Source organism: Boleophthalmus pectinirostris, unplaced genomic scaffold, assembly GCF_026225935.1.
Source record: "Boleophthalmus pectinirostris isolate CB_2022bp ecotype Guang Dong unplaced genomic scaffold, ASM2622593v1 HiC_scaffold_22, whole genome shotgun sequence".
Taxonomy (NCBI): Eukaryota; Metazoa; Chordata; class Actinopteri; order Gobiiformes; family Gobiidae; genus Boleophthalmus; species Boleophthalmus pectinirostris.
In genome coordinates, this window is record NW_026571190.1 from 36,627,577 (window position 1) to 36,645,572 (window position 17,996).

A 17,996-nucleotide genomic window follows, 5' to 3' on the forward strand; every position below is an offset into this window, starting at 1 on the left:
ATAGCTACAATCATTTCTTTATATTTATGTTTAAATGTATTCATATTTGGACATTTTTTGAGTTTATCACTCACAGAAATACAAAAACTTTTCCTTGCTGTACCGACTCTGGCCGTTTTAAAGAGCTGAATTCCCCTTAAATAATAAGTTGGGCCTTTGATTGCCTAGAAAGTCTCATAATGTTGGAACTTTTATTCATACAAAGCTGTTCTGTGGTTGTTTGAAGGATAAATAACAGTTGCATAACACAATTGAAGCTCTTGTGTAAGAAGTTAACAGTGTTTTTAGGACATAAGTGTCATTTTCAGTCCCTACACTGATCAGGTTTTAGCAGATACTTAAAGTCAAAGCATCAATATCGGTATCGGAACTGAAAAAGCTGGATCTCTGCTTTCCTAGTCCTGACCAAGACTGGCTCAAGATCATGGAAATGGGTCCTCAGAAGGTTGGGTCAAATGCAGAGGACACATTTTAGTACTGTAAAGTGAACCTTAACCTATTCTTGGTTGTTTTACACTGTAGTAAATAATAATTAATGGGCCAATCCACATAAAAAAGTAAGTCAAAGGTTTTTTTTTACTACACTTTTAACTATACTTTTGCAAAACTTCTTTTAAAATATTTTGGCAACATAAAAATTAATTTAAAAGTGAAAGCAACTCACACAAAACCCACTGACACTTGTGATCTTCCATCTTGCAATCAGAAACATACCCAGTTCACATTTGGCCTACTTATAATTTTAGACTTTAATTTTAGACACATTGTGCTGTTGATACGAGAGCTTCCAAACACAACTTTAAAATGGTTTTGTTGGTCAGGTTAATGATGTGCGGCACTACAAGTTTCAAAGCGTATTAAAAGAAATTAAGACAGCATTTTTAATTCTATTTCAATTTAGCTGGCAATTAACAGATGATAATTTTAGTTTGAATTAGTACTACAGGGACGGCAAATGTGAGTTTTTAAAAAGAAAGCTTAGATTAAAGTCTAACTTCAGTAGCAAAGCCTCAGACAGAGCAGTGCCTACAGTTGAGATTCATTTGGTCTTCCGATATTTTATGTTATTAGGTTCTTTTTCGACGACAGCGCCATCTGCAGTCCGACTTCCTCAGGACATTATTCCAGGTGCGTGAGAGTAAAAAAGCCCCCTCGTCCCGGTTTATAATCAAACATCACTGGGACAGAGGAAAACAAACATCGCCGCTGGATTAAAGAAGCAAACGAAATACGGAAACGTGCCCACGGGACTATAAACTGGGACGAGGGGGCTTTTTTACTCTCACACATCTGTGATACTGTCCTGAGGAAGTCGGACTGCAGATGGCGCTGTCATCCTGCATTAACCAGAAGGAAGACAGCGCCAAAACCTGTTTAAATCAGCTCACCGGACATGTCACAACAACATCAAGTGACCACTCTGAGGAAGACCGCAGGGAGCAGTCGAAACTGTCAGGTATGAAAACAAACTCTTGGTCTGAAAAAAGAACCTAATAACATTTCACAAGAGTTTGTATGAGCCTATAATATGAGTCTTTATCGCTCTGAACACCTGCGCTGTCCACGACCTGTTCAATCAAAGTAAATTATGGTAAGCGATAAAATATTTGTTAAAAAGAAGCTCAAATTAAAGTCTATCTTGAGTATCAAAGTCTCAGACAGAGCAGTGCCTACAGTGGGCATCATAACAGTATGTAAGTCTATAATATGACACTTTAGTGCTCGTGAAACAGCCTAAAATGGACCAAACACCTGTGCGATAAAAGTAAATTATGGTAAACAATGAAAGATTTGTTAAAATGAAAGTCTATCTTGAGTATCAAAGTCTCAGACAGAGCAGTGCCTACAGTTAGCATCACAAGAGTTTATACGAGTCTATAATATGAGCTTTTATCGCTCTTAACACCTTGTCCTGTCCACCACATGTGGTTAAAATATGATCAAAAAGCCTTTATCTTTGTGCTTTTTTACGCCAAAGAGTCACCGAAAGTCTGTAGTTTTAACTTCAAATTTGGATTAAGAATGGAGCAATAAATGACCACACAAAATGGGACAAATTGATACACAAGTTGTCAGTGCGGCCTTCTCCGTAAAGCTGAGTTTTTTTGTTAAAAGAAAGCTCAGATTAAAGTCTAACTTGAGTAACAAAGCCCCAGACTGAGCAGTGCCTACAGTTAGTATCACAAGAGTATATTTGAGTCTATAATATGAGCTTTTATCACCTGTGCTGTCCACCACCTGTCCAATGAAAGAAAATTATGATAAACGATTGAATATTTGTTAAAAGGAAGCTCAAATTCAAGTCTAACTTGAGTAACAAAACTTCAGACAGAGCAGTGCCTACAGTCAGCATCACAACAGTTTGTATGAGCCTATAGTATGAGTCTTTATCGGTCATGAAACACCCTAAGTGGATGACACACCTGTCCAATGAAAATAAATTATGGTAAACGCTAAAAAAGTTTGTTAAAAGAAAACTTAAATTAAAGTCTAACTTGTGAAACAAAGCCTCAGACGGAGCAGTGCCTACAGTTAGCATCACAACAGTTTGTATGAGTCTTTATTGCTTGTGAAACAGACTACGATGGACTAAATACCTGTTCGGTGAAAGTAAATTATGGTAAAAGATAAAATACTTGTTAAAAGGAAGCTCAAATTAAAGTCCAATTTGAATAACAACGTCTCAGACAGAGCAGTGCCTCTAGTTAGTATCACAGCAGTTTGTTTGAGTCTATAATATGATCTATCTTTTATCGCTCTAAACACCTATTCTGTCCACCAACTGGCCAATGAAAGTAAATTGTGGCAAACACTAAAAGATTGCGCTCAAAGAAAGCTTAAATTAAAGTCTGACTTGTGTACCAAAGCCCCAGACTGAGCAGTGCCTACAGTTAGCATCACGAGAGTATATTTGAGTCTATAATATGAACTTTTATCACCTGTCCAATGAAAGAAAATTATGATAAACGATCGAATATTTGTTAAAAGGAACCTCAGTCCAACAGTAAAGTCCAACTTACGTATCAAAGCCTCAGACGGAGCAGTGCCTACAGTTAGCACCACTACAGTTTGTATGAGTCTAGGAGTCTTTATTGCTTGCGGAACAAACTACGATGGACTAAACACCTGTCCAGTGAAAGCAAATTGCAGTAAACGGAAAAATATTGTGTTAAAAGAAAGCTTAGATTAAAGTCCAACTTGCGTAACAAAGCCCTAGAGAGAGCAGTGCCTACAGTTAGCATAATCATAATCAGTATATAACAGTATAGTCTAAACAGCTGTCCTGTCCACCACCTGTCCAATGAAAGAAAATTATGGTAAATGATAAAAGATTGTGCTAAAAGAAAGCGCAAATAAGTAACAAAGTTTGTTGAGGATATAATCACTTTATCACTCTAAACATCTGTCCTGTCCAATGAAAGAAAATTATATGAAACAATAAAATATCTGTTAAAAGGAAGCTCAAATTAAAGTCTAACTTGAGTATCAAAGCCCCAGACACAGCAGTGCCTACAGTGAGCATCACAACGGATTGTATGAGTCAATAATATGAGTTTCTATTGATTGTGAAACAGCCTACGATGGACTAAATATATGTCCAATGAAAGAAAATTACGGTAAACGCAAAAAGATTGTGCTTAAAGAAAGTAACAAAGCCCCAGTCGGATCAGTCCCTCTGGTTAGCGTCGTAATGAGTCTCTAATATGAGTCTTTATCGCTCTAAACACCTGTCCTCTCCTCTAACTGTCTAATGAAACTAAATTACGGTAAACGCTAAAATAAGTTCCAGGATCGATTTCGTTTCGCCCCAAAGCTCTCCTGTCAATAATAATCGCAAAACAATCATTTCCATACGAGCTCGAGCTGCGGAGTTTGAAAACAGGGTGAAGTCCGTCGCCCGAGGACTTGTTGTTGTTAATGTTCTCGCTGAGCTCGGAGCAGAAGACTCAAAGGCTAAAAACCGCAGCTACGATACTCCTATACGCTCTACGTGTCTGCGTCTGTGAAGATGTGATGTCAAAAAGCACTTAACTCTCCTCGGTGGTGGAAGATATACTCCGTTTTGTTTGTAAACGTAAAGATAGCGGCGCGAAAAAGTCAAAGAAAATAAAAAATACTCGAGAAAAAGTAAAAGTATCTTATGAATCTACTGTATCTACTGTGCGTTTATTCAATTACAGGTGGTTTTATTGCTCAAAAATACCTAAAAAACAACAAAAAAAAGTATTCTGACTGTCGGCGGGGTTGCCTCTCCACAGATCTGACCTGTAACTATGTCTGGTTTGGAGACAGAAGGTTTAATGCCATATTATGAAACATTCCAGAAAAAAGCAATAACATCTCCATGGAGAAAAGAGTTGTTTTGTTGTTTTTTTATTCGTAGTCTTAATAATAATCTTAGTCAATTATCAACACAACAAATTAACCAATTAACACAAATAAAAACAATAATAATATTCAACGAAAATTACTACCAAAGATTAAACCACACTGACAAAAAAATTATAAAAAATATGGAGAAAAATATTTGATGGACCTTCCACCAGAAACGTTACACAATGCACCTTTAAGTAAGTATTAAAAAGTATTAAAGTACCTGTTTAATAATGTACTTAGAGGTGCACTATGTAACTTTTCTGTTGTGGGGTCAATTTCCAGCTTATCTCCATGGAAACGTTATTTATTTGCCTAAAATATTCCACAGTACGTCATTAAGACTTGTATCTATTTTCCATGTATTCAATTACAGCTGTTTTTATTGCTTAAAATAATGACAATAAATGCATTTGTATCGGAAGCGGGAGTCACCTCTCCACAGATCTGGCCTGTAACGTGGCCTGATGCTCGTCTCCGTGGAGATAAATACGTAAAATGTCAGAGGCCAGGCAAAGTAATAACAGAAAAGTCACACAATGCACCTTTAAAGAGTAAAAAGTCAAAAAGCTTAAAGTTGATTCAATTACAGGTGAGTTTAGCACTCAAAAACACCTAGAAAAAAATGGGGTCGCCTCTCCACAGATCTGACCTGTATCTTGCTCTGGTTTGGTCTCCATGAAAATAGACAGGTTTAATGCCATACTGTGGAACATTCCAGATAAAGCAATGACATCGCCATGAAGAAAAACGTTTGACAAACCCTCCACCAGAAACGTTACGCAATGAACCTTTACTGTCATACATGATGTTTTTAATTCCGAATTAACTGTTCTCTATTAAATAGTTCAAAATTCAAATATTCATCTTCGAGTTTACGTGGAAATAATAATTCCAAATTGAGGTGTACACGGAAAACACGTTAAATTGCCCTTTAATTCCGCTCAACGTCTTGGAGTTGTGAAGGGTTCTGATTGGACAGAAACGTATTTACGTCGACCGGAAGAAACCGCACACTTCAGCTGCTACCGGCATTTTCGTCATCTCGGTTTGTCGTTACGCCACCGACGCAAACACGACCCAAACTTTTTCCGCGGTCGTTCCGATGATAATTAAGCAGCGACTCGAGCATTCTGTCGTCACGCTTTACGTCTGTCGGCCGAGAAGGAGAAGGGAAGAGTGTCGGAAGAAAAAGCAAAGCGCGAACGTTTCCAGAAAACTTACACAGCTCACCTTTAAACATAGCGGCACTTTTACTTCGTTACGTTCTACTACTGATTCTCCTGCCTCGTAAAACAGGTAAGACGAGGGGATCAGTGCATGTATGTGCGTGGTTCTAGCTGATGGTAAACTAAAGCGATGCTAATGAGAACAAGATGGATGGAAGAATAATACAAGCAGATGCACTGATACGGGGTTACCGAGATTTAAAATGAAAACGAGAAAAGGGCAAAGCAGTTATACGTCTAAATCTGAATATATGTTTTGACATTTTTGCTCATGCAGACTGGCAGGCAGAGGCCCATCCTTTGAACTCTCTCTGTTATTGAGTTGTAATACGCTCGCCGCACTCAGGCTTTTACATTGCCTGAATCCTGCAATAATTTGTATCTTATTTTTCTTCGACCCCTTCCTGACCCCTGCGCTGTAATGTGCCTGAATAAACCTATACTCTTGTCTTTCTGAATGTTAAAGACATGAAAATGATTCTATAGTTGGTCTGATGAAACACATTTGACCAGAAGCTCCGTGCAGAAGTTGTATTTGAAAACATCTCGCGTATCTGTGAATTCTGATTTAACCATTCACTTTAAAACGTGCTGAAACGTGATGGGACAGTCGGTTTTCTCACACACAGCAGCAGAAAACTGGAACACGCTTCTAGCTGACCTTAAAAGTTGCATCAAGTCCCACACTTTGACCCCATTTACACTGAAATGAATCCGCGTATCACCGTATCAGCGTATCGGAAACAATCTGCGTCCAGACACGTCGTTTCTGTATCTGCAATCAAAGCCTTTCCTGTCCACACGGTAACGCAAAACCACCTGAAACGCTCGTCACGTCTTCACAACATCCCAACATCACGTGAGCGGTAAAAACAAGGAAGTCTGAAGATACAGTAGCTGATTTTGAGCCGAGGGAGATGGCGAGTGTAAAAACAGTCTTTTCGTGGACCGACGACGAGGTTCACTGGATTTTAAGACGAGCATGGCGGCTCAGAGTGACTCGTTTCTGTGTCCCTAAGTCTTCCCCATCCTCACAGCTTTGAGCATATTTGTTTACGTTTTACAGAAATGAAACTTAAAACCACATGGACAATTTTCATAAACTGAGCGCTGTCGGACTCAGTGGAATATGAGTGTTCTTTCTGTGACAGAGGGGTGTTCTGCTGATGGTGAGTCTGTTCTGTGTTTCTATCTTGTTGGAGATGATTCATGTGAAACTCTTCAGAGATTATGCATCTGTAGGTCATATACACAGACCAAATATATAAATGGACATATATTCTAGCCCATTGGTGGGCTAACAAACTACTAACTAAAGGCCCGGGTGGGAAAAAATGGACATTATTTATGCAAAAGTAGACTATTCTAGTGTCACCTAGGCTTCTATTCCTGCTTTTATTTTCTTTTATTAATTATCATTTCTTCTTCTCTTGTTAAGTTTATAAATTTATCATATCCAATAAAAATAAAGTGACCAGTGAAAAAAAAAAAAAAAACTAAAGGCCCGGGGGCTATATGCGTCCCTTTTTATTCCGGCCCGCCAAACTTGAATAATAATAATAAATAATAATAAATAAATAAATAATAATTCAGTGTTTTAAAAGTCATTTCAATAAATAGTAAATACCGTGGGACTTGAAAAACAGATATTTGGTTGTAATGCTTTGTGATGATTTTCAGTTATGGGATATTTCAATAACATGGGATATTTTTTTTCTCTTATGAGGCAGGTTACCAAAAAATCCCATCCATCTGCTCCCGGTCCAGCCCGTCCGTAAAATTTTAGAAACCTTTCTGGCCCTCGAGTCAAAAAGTTTGCTCACCTCTGTTCTAGCCTCTTAGTGTTTTGGTGGTGAATTACTTTATCACCTAAATCAGTGTATCAGCGTTTTCAGGCATCCACACGGTGCCGGATCAGATCTGTACTCAGATGAATTCGTGGGAGCTGGCGGCACCGGATCGTTCCGTCTCTGGAGTCGAATACAAACTCTTCAAGCCATTCAACCTACTTTGCCCTTACGCACAAAACCCAGACTGTTTTTTAATAGTAGTTTTAACCACTCATTTGACTAAAACACAATTGAAAATCATTATATTAAAGATTTTTCTAAAGATTTTATATTTTTTTCCTCCAGTTTGGCCATTTTTTAGGTTTTAAAGTTGACTTCGTGGTTGGAAATTGTGAAAAAACACTAGAAAATTCCACAACCATTTAGTATACTGGGCCAAAACTCCTCTAATGTATGCAAAAATTAATATTTGACTAATAAAATGATATGAAAGCACTTTTAATTTGTTGAAATCATGTTTAAAGTATCAGAAAAAAATGTGTTTCTTGTTTGGGACTTTCTAAAATCGAACCCTCTACTTCCTGTAATCTTGAACATATTTTTCAGCTTTTCTTTGCAAATTGGTTCTTATAATTTATATTTACAACAGGTATTATCCCACAAAATTAAGTCAAAATTCGAAAATGTTCAAACCCAGTCCCACGTCTCGATTCCCCAAACCCACCTGAGAGCTTGATGAGGAGTTCTGACGCCACCTTCACGCTGATGTCATGACTGAGCAGGTTGTTCTTGGACATGGGGCTGTCTTCTCGCGGTTTGAGGCTGCCCTGGCGCTCCGGGGTGGCGGTGGCACCCAGGGGCCCGTCCTGGCAGAAGGGGCTGGGAAACCCCGTCTGGACCTGGGACTGGGAGGCAGGTCTGGGGCTCAGGGCTTCCTCCACTTTGGGCTCCTCCTTCAGGTGGAATGGAGACTTCATGGACTCTCTCTGATTGGCCGCTAAAGAGGAAGACAGAGAAAATCATTTTTATTTAATTTTCTTATAACTGGGGATAGAGTAAAGTCGTGGTCAAAAATATATGTTCAAATTTCTCAGTCATTATCAGGAGAACCTACAGAGAAAGAGCTTACTCATAGTCAAAGATTGGTAGAAAAAACACTGTACTAAAGTAAGAGTACTTAAAAATACCATATTTTCTGGGCTGTTAGGCGCGCTCTTAAGCCTCCAACAGCATCAAAAAAACAACTGTGCGCCCCACAATCCAGAGCGCCCTATACAAGAATCCACTCGAGTGTCCCAGCACGACTTCAGTAAACTACAAAGCCACAACACGCACAGAACACGCAAACACACACGGAGCAGACAGCGACCGTACAGTGAAAAACACCCACAGACACACTCATCACTCCACGCCGACGAGGAACGGAACGGAGGAACGAACCGAAAATCCACTTGGGTGTCCCAGCACGACTTCAGTAAACTACAAAGCCGCACCAACCGCAGCGCACGCAAACACACACGGAGCAGACAGCGACCGCACTCATCACTCCACGCCGACGAGGAAAGAAATGGAGGAACGAACAGAAAAAGCGAGCGCAATGTGCCACTTCTGGACACAACTGAACAACTGAGTCACTGCGAACACGCCGACAATCCGTTGGTCCCAGACAGCACCTTCCCTACACGCCACAACTAGACAAAGACCAGAGTCACTGTGAACGCCACAAACAAACAAAACCACTCACCCATCCAACTGTTGTGTTTCATTTAAAGTCCAGTGCAGTTTATTTGTGATAAGAGTTTAAAAATAGACCATTTAATGACAGTGCGTCTTATAATCCAAAGCGCCTAATAGTGAGGAAAATACAGTAATTTGACTAAAGCGGAAGTACAAAGAAGTCTAAGAATAAAAAGTTTGAGTGCTTCATAATACAATTAATCTGGTATTTTCAACAGATTCGACTAGGGGTGTGCACAAATATTGAAATATCGATATATTGCGTAGTTTAATTTGATGATTCAGTGTCCATATCATGGGCTGCTGTATCGATATATCACCAAGAGTATTTTTTGTATATTTTACTAAATAATTTTGTTACAGCTACAGTTTTGTTGCTTGTTTAGTGGAAAGAAACTCCTCACATTTGACATTTTTACTGTTTTGATGATTAAAATGTTTGTGTTTCATATTCACTTTGCACAAGAAGTGGTTTAACAAAGACTTTTAGTGTCAGAGCCATGATTAAGCCTTTATTTTTATTGAACCGTATTGAATCGATTTGAAAGTGCTCTGTATCGAGATATGTATCGTATCATGGTCTATGTATCGAGGTATGTATCGTAAACTTCTTAATGAAGCCCTAGATCAGTGATTCTTAACCATGGGGCCTGGATCCAAAGTAGAGCTGGGACCACCTCCTTGGGGGCCCAACAATCAGTACAATATAATGCATTTAATATGAGATAGGGCCCCAGGTTATTTGCCAGGTTAAAAGTCAAGTTCCAAGGTTGCAAAGTTTAAGAACTCCTGCCCTAGATAAAGATCAAAAACATTTATATTTGTAATGGCGTAACGAAATATTAAAGGTCCAATATTATGCAAAATTGACTTTTGCAAGGCTTTAAATTGTGTAATAATATTGTTACCTCATCGACATGCCCGGAGTTGTGTTCTGTTTAATTCACACATGTTTGAGTAATCCTTTCATTTTAGTCTTTCTACATGTCCAAAGCTCAAAATGTTCCACCTTTTGATGTCATGAAGCTGTAGTTTTCCAGTTAACACCTACTTTTTTCAATTTTGTTTAGCAGAGACTGGGCAATTCCAGGTCTGAAATCATCCATATTATTCTAGTGAGAGAAGAACTCAGCCCAAATGTGCAGGATTTACGGTGTTAAATGTGTGAATGAAACAAAACCCAACTCCAGAAACAACATTCTAACAGCTCAGAAGATCGTGTAAAATGGGCCCGTTAACAAATCTCGGAAAGGTTTTTCATCTCTCCAACATAAATCGCGAAATGTTTGGCCAATATCTAGAATGACTTTGTAGACTGTATCTTCTAAGCCTGAGCAGGAGGCTGGATATACGACGATAATAAAACGCGTTTGCAGTTCTTATGCATAAAGTGAAATCCATTTAATCCAACGGTTATTCTTATGTCACTCTCAGCTCATGTTTTATGCAGAGCTGAGGGGAATTACGCTGGTTTAAGAAAGACAGTCGTATATTCAAGAAGCAATAACGCATTTAAATGTGTAGGAAAACAAATTGATGCGTTTTGATGCTCTGCGGTGACATCGTGCCGGGCTTTTTCTACGTGTAACTCTATGGTGGAATGTTCAGCAGTAACACGCACATTACAGTCAAGAAAAGGTTTAAGATTGTCTGAAAACTGGGGCTGGGTATCATTAAGAAGCTGCCGATACGATACCTCGATACATAGGCCACAATATGATACATATCTCAATACAGTGCACTTTTGGTTAGATATGATATATTTCAAATCGATTCGATACGGTTCAATAAAAAATAATGGCTAAAAAATGATGGCTGTGACATTAAAAATCTTTAGGCACCATCCACACTAGTACGTATTTGAGTGGTTTTCGTTGTGGATGCAGTGTTTGCCCACACTAATCCGATGGAAAACGGCTCCAGAGACAGAAAGATCTTTTGCCGCCGGCTCCCACGAATTCATCTGAGTACAGATGTGATCCGGCACACTGTGTTGACACCTGAAAACGCTGATGTAGGTCTATGCGCCGCGAAGTAATTCACCGCCAAAACGCTAAGAGGCTAGAATATATGTCCATTCATAAATACGGACTGTGTGTACGACCTGCAGACGTATAATCTCTGAAAAGTTCAACATGAATCATCTCCAACGTGACAGAAACACAGAACAGACTCACCATCAGCAGAACACCCCTGTGTCACAGAAAGAACACTCATATTCCACTGAGTCGTGTCCTTTAGTCCGACAGAAGCTGAACCGCAACAGCGTACAAAAGCGAGCTGTTTTTTGAGCGCTCAGTTTATGTAAATGAGTCATGTGGTTTTAAGTTTTGTTTCTGTAAAACGTAAACAAATATGCTCAAAGCTGTGTGGACAGGGAAGGCTTACGGACACAGAAATGACGTGTCTGGACGCAAATCGTTTCTGATACGGTGACTCGTTTCAGTGTAGACGTAGTCTTTGTTAAACCACTTCCTGTGCAAAGTTCAAATAAAACACGCCCATTTTAATCATCAAAACAGTCAAAATGTCAACAAGTTTTCTTCCTCTAAACAAGCAACAAAACTGTAGCGCTGTAACAAAATCTAGTAACATATAACAAAAAATACTCGATACAGAAGTAGGGTTGGGTGGTAATACAGTATTATGGTATCCTGCTGTATCAAAAAGTAGCAACGGTATCAGTTTCATTACTGTCATTAAAAAAATCTGCAGCGCATAAGGACCTACCTTATAATTTATTGATACCTAAATTTGTTTGCTCAGCACAAATGAATGTGTGGTTGTATTTTCAATTTAATGCAATCACGATTTAAAACTAATAGTTTTTAAACACTTTGCCCCGGTTGAAACGCGTTGGCGTCCCTTCATGCAATAAAGAACTTTTAATATATTCAGTCGGAGTGCCTCGGGTTTGTACATTGCCCACTTTTACATTTTCCAGTAAGGGTAACTTTCTGTTTAAAGACTAGTGTTTTAACTCTCGTAGATCACCTGTACTGGTATGTTTTAGTCTTTTATGACCCAGTGAAGCGCTCTACCTCTTTTTCTTCATCTTATAACTAATAGTATCTATAATGTTTCATTTAACTGCGTGGGGAGATGACGTTTGATTAGTTTCGTTCCGTTGTCACGTGACGCTCATAAGGGACGACCAAGACAAGACAGCAAGTCGAGTGTGTGTGTTTTTTCTCATCGTGTACATTGTGGTTATGGTTGTTAGTCTGTTTGTATTCTCACTGCCTTTAACTCAACTGTTATGTACAACTGCACTTTTCTGTATGGTTTTTATTGTTGTATTTTTAGGGTGACCGTGTTTACCATCTGTCCAGGGACTACAGATGAAAAATAGCCTCTCTGGCTGATTCTGGTACATTCACAGAAATGTTGATTAATGTACACTGTTCCTGTTAAAGAAATCAAATAAATAAAAGAAAATAAAGTGGGGACACAAGGGAGATGGTCCCCCCCAAAAACATACTAGTGCTTCTACAATTTGACAGCATTTTGGCTTCAGGCGCATATTAGTTTACGGTTTACAAAAACAACACTTAAAACCACATGGCTCATTTGCATAAACTATAAGAGCTGATAAAAACAGCTCTTTCCTTGTGCGTTGATGTGGTTCAGCTTCCGTCGGACTAAAGGACACGACTGTGAACAACCTTCCTCTTCCTGTCAGATCCTCTCAGTCTGTAACGCAGTTTAAGACGAGACTGAAAACTCACCTCTTCTCCCTGGCATTTAGTACGAGCTAGTCCGGTTATCTTGGTGTTTTTATTGTAGTTTTCACATGTTTTCTGTATATATGTATATGCAACTTTCTTCTATTTTGTTGACTTGTATGTGAAGCACTTTGGTCAGCTGAAGTTGTTTTAAATGTGCTATATAAATAAACTTGATTGAATTGAATTGAATTGACAGAGGGGTGTTCTGCTGATGGTGAGTCTGTTCTGTGCTTCTATCGCGTTGGAGATGGTTCATGTGAAACTTTTCAGAGATTATAAATCTTCAGGTCATATGCATAGACTGCATAATGGTGTGGCTTCGTAGTTTACCAAAGTCGTACTGAAACATTTTGGTAATACGGTAATACCCTATACCCTGGTAAAATCCTGAGAAGGTTTAACAGAATCAAAATTTGGATACCGCCTTAAACTATACAATATATCAATGTTTCAATAACTTGCACAGCTCTAATGAAAACTCAAGAAAAAATCAATTTACACAGCACATTTCCAGGAGCCTGTGATCAAAACGAGCATTCATAATCCTGTTTAGGTGTTTGATTTTCCACAAAAACGGCGAGTGTGACTAACCGTGTGTGAAAAACTGTCGCTAATGAGTGTAATTTTATGTGTGATGATTTGTGTTTTAACCGCACAAATCATCTCACCTGTTCTAGTTCCAGACAAGTCGTTTTTTTGTGTCAGATTGAGTTAAAACGAAGCTCAGATTAAAGTCTAACTCGAATCGCAAAGCCTCAGACGGAGCAGTGCCTACAGTTAGTACCAAAAGGGAAGAATCAGCAACTAGGTTTGTTTTAATTTCTTCGATTTCTGGTCTAAATAAAAGTTCTGGATCCCACCTACAGCACTGTATATGCGCCAAAATCGTTTAAACGGAGGGGTTAATAGGCCGAGATGCAAAAATGGCTGATTCCATCTATACCACCCTTTTTAGGACCAGAGGAATATTCTAAAAGCTATCGCCTACTGACAGAAGATTGACCAAAAACGTCCCCTTCCATCTCAGTTTGACTCGAAAACCAAAAACAACTTTATTTCATGCAAATTGAATCAACATCTTCCATTTTCTCCGTAACAGACAGGACAGTGCCACAGGGCCACTCATCCCGCCGTACCCTCTATAACCACACACCATTTAGGATGCTCTTTCCGTCCTTCTCCCGGTCTTCGCAATTTATCCACGGCTACTTTTAACTTTAAAAAATCTGAATCCTCGGGACGCACTACCTCTGACATCGTATCCATCCACGACAGACGCGGCGACGGAAAATAGTCCCTGTGTGTTGAGATAGCGATCGTCTAAAGTCTTATCGGAAATCAGTGCGGAGGCTGGTCTGGGCTGGTCTGGGCTGGTCTGGGCTGGTCTGGGCTGGTCTGGGCTGGTCTAGGTTAGGGACCGGTCTGCCACAAAGATCCGCCCACTTCTCCCAGTCTGAACAGTTTATCCACTGCTACTTTTAACTTTACAGGTGCGTTGTGTAACTTCTGTCAAATGCTTCTGTAATTTCTTTGTCTGGAATGTTTCACAGTGTGGCATTAAACTTTTCCAGCTTCATTACAGCTGTGTAAATATATCCAAATATTGACATATCGTATAGTTTAATGCAGGGGTTTTCAAATTGGGTGAATGTGAGCCTCAATAACGACTGAAGATATATATATTTTTTGTATTGTATTTTCTTTTTCTTTTTTTTCTTAAGGTGCATTCATAAGCGATTTTTGTAAGAGCAAATAATTTCCAACTTCATGCAGGCCTAATTGAGGCTACTTTTAACTTCACTGAATATCAGAAGGTCACCAAGACTAAAGCAGGATGAAACCAGGTCTAAACCAGGACTAAACCAGGTCTAAACTAGGTCTAAACTAGGACTAAACTAGGACTAAACTAAACCAGGACTAAACCAGGACTAAACCAGGACTAAACCAGGTCTAAACCAGGTCTAAACCAGGACTAAATCAGGACCAAATCAGGACTAAACCAGGACTAAACCAGGACTGAACCAGGTCTAAATCAGGTCTAATCTTCCACTTGAGAAAGAGGGAGAACCCCGACCCCGTGGAGCTTGGTGTCCGCAATACGTGATTAGGCGACGGCTGTGCTTAGCCCCGTGGGGTGTGGAGCTCTGTGATGGTCCTTTCGCCCGTGGTCACATGACGGTCTACATGGACGCACCTTCGGGCCCGTCCCGACACTCAGTCCTTGTTCAGTCCTGGTTTAGTCCTGTTTTAGGCCTAGTTCAGTTCTGGTTTAGTCCTGGTTCAGTCCTGGTTTAGTCCTGTTTTAGTCCGAGTGTGTCACGCCTCCCCAGGGGAGGATTGGTAGAAAAAAAAAATTGTACTAAAGTAAGAGTACTTAAAAATAATTTGACTAAAGCAGAAGTATAAAGAAGAAGTCCAAGAATAAAAAGTTTTTTTTTTAAGTATTTGAGTACTTTATAATACAATAAATCTGGTATTTTCATTAGATAAGACTAGGCGTGTGCAAAGATATCGAAATATTATATAGTTTAATGTGACGGTACAGTATCAATATTGTGGGCTGCTGTATCGATACATCGCCAAGAGGATTTTTTGCTATATTTTACTACATTATTTTGTTACAGCGCTACAGTTTTGTTGCTTGTTTAGAAGAAAGAAACTCAAAACATTTGACATTTTCACTGTTGTGATGATTAAAGTGTTTGTGTTTCATATGAACTTTGCACAAGAAGTGGTTTAACAAAGACTTTTAGTATCACAGCCACGATTTAGCCTTTGTTTTTTATTGAACCGTATCAAATCGAAAGCTCAGATCAGTGGAGAGGCGACTCTACTCACAATCAGATCATTTGTTTTTCTAGATATTTTTGAGCTCTAAAATCACCTGTAATTGAATAAATGTAAAGTAGAGCTGTTTAATGTCATACTGTGGAACATTCCAGGCAGAACAATGACATATCCATAGAAGCAACCATAAAAATCTGAATCCTCGGCCATAAAATAGTCCCTGTATGTTGAGATAGCGATCGTCTAAAGTCTTATCAAAAATCAGTGCAGTGGCTGGTCTGGGTTAGGGACCGGTCCGCCTCATAGATCCCTCCGCTCTCAAGTCATCTTCAAGCGAAACTGGGCCACATCTAATACGCCTCAGATGAATAATTAATAATTAGACATGGAGCGAGTTCCGATGGGCGCCAAGAAAAGAACAGTGGGCCAAGCTCCCCTTTTTCTGTGGCCCTTGGTGTATTTGAGTGAACTAAAATGTACAAGAACATCAGATTCAACCCGTGTACAGTCTTGCAAAGCAGATTTGGGTGTGCGTCAGCTGCAGATCCTGCCCTACAACGCCAAATGTGGATTATTTTCCGATTGCGTCTCTGCTTCTTCTTCATGGTTATTGTGAAAACAGAAAGACACTGGAATACAAATATAAATAAAGAACAACATGTATTAATTATGAGGTTCTATATTTACAAAAAGGATTCTTGCCTTGTGTAACTTTTCTGCTCACAGTCACAATGCCCTGTTTTTCTAGGTATTTTTGAGCTATAAAACCACTTAATAAATGTAAGGTAGAGTTGTTTAATGTCATACTGTGGAACATTTCAGGCAATAATGACATATCCATGGAGAAAAGAAGCATTTGACAAACCTTCCACCAGAAAACTTACATTTTTAAGACGTTATAATGCTGTTACCTCCTTAAAAACACACCTGGAGTTGTGTTTAGTTTGATCAACACATGTTTGATTAATCTTTTTTTATTTTTTATTGAATTTTTCAGATTAAAAGTTGCACTTTTTTTCATGGTTTGGGTGTTTCCTGCGACTTATACTCTGGTGCGACTTATATATTAAAATTTTCAGCCACAAGAGGCTCTAGTCTTGTGTGTTAGTATTTGCTGCTTCTATTACTGTCACTTGGCTCTACTGCGCATGTCTACTGCGGAAAGAGCCTCTGTCCTGTCCGTATCATGTCAGTCGATCGCAACATTACTTCTGCGCCACTGAAAATTTTAAATAAACAAATATAAAGACAACCGAAACCATCCTGTCGGGATTCAGAAAGGCCGGAATAATTCTAACTGGAACTGACGCTGAGTCTGACGACAGCGACACAGAAGAGGAAGCGGCGCTCTGTTTACCTCCGGAGGTCGTGGAGTTGCTCAGAAGTGACACCGAGGATGAAGAATTGAAAGGATTTAGTGATTTGGAGTGAGATGGAGAGTTTGTTAAACTTGTTCTGTTCTGTTGTTTATGTTATAGTTTATCTGAAGAACTGTTCATATGCGACGTTAACAGTCTGTTGTTCTGTATGGTGTCTGTTTTTTCTTTTTCTTTTATTATTTATAGATTGTGCACGACCAGAGATGTGCGAACTGAATTGCCCTTTGGGATTAATAAAGTTGTTGACTGATTGATTAATTCTCTGTTCTGTTGTTATTATTAGAACTTGAGTTTCAAGAATGACTTGGCTTTCAAAATGTTGCTACCTGGTCACTCTGATTTTATAAAATAAATTTCCCTCAAAAAGTATATACATTTTTTTCTTCTTTATTATGCATTTTTTGGCTGGTGCAACTTATAGTCCGAAAAATACGGTAATTAATATTTGTCTGATTACATCTCCAAACCTCAAAATGCTCTGTTCCACCTTGTGATGTCGTGAAGCGGTAGTTTTCAAGTTAATAGCTACTTTTTATTTTTAGTTCAGCAGACATTGGCAATTCCACAGCTCAAATCATCCAAACGATTCGAGTGAAGGTGTGCGGACTTTTAAAACACAGTGGAGCCCTTCCTGTATTACCACGTGACATCACAAGGTGGAACGTGGAGTGTTTTTTTTTCATGTTTGAGAGAAGAACTCAGCCTAAATATGCAGGATTTGTGTGTTAAACGTGCGAGAATGAAACAAAACACAACTCCAGGTCCGTTTGTGACGAGGAAACAACATTCTAACATAGATCAGAAAACAGAGTATTACAGTTGGAGAAGTGAAAAACAGCGAGTAGAACTTTGTTAGCTCTTGTGACTCAAATTCCCTCATGAACACGTCTAAATGAGTGTACTTGAAGAACTGTAGAAATGTAATGTGGACCGTTTGTTCTCATGGCAAAGTTCAAAACATTATTAACAACT

The 17,996-nt window shown here is 39.1% G+C and overlaps 1 protein-coding gene across 1 annotated transcript in view; it reads right to left on the minus strand.

Moving 5' to 3' along the window:
- The window catches only part of znf827 (zinc finger protein 827), a 288,642-nt gene that overhangs the window by 141,209 nt on the left and 129,437 nt on the right, over window positions 1-17,996 (minus strand). Inside the window, exon 5 of the mRNA XM_055158504.1 lies at window positions 8,118-8,390. Coding sequence (XP_055014479.1) covers window positions 8,118-8,390 — 273 coding nt within the window. The remainder of the gene's footprint in view (window positions 1-8,117; window positions 8,391-17,996) is intronic.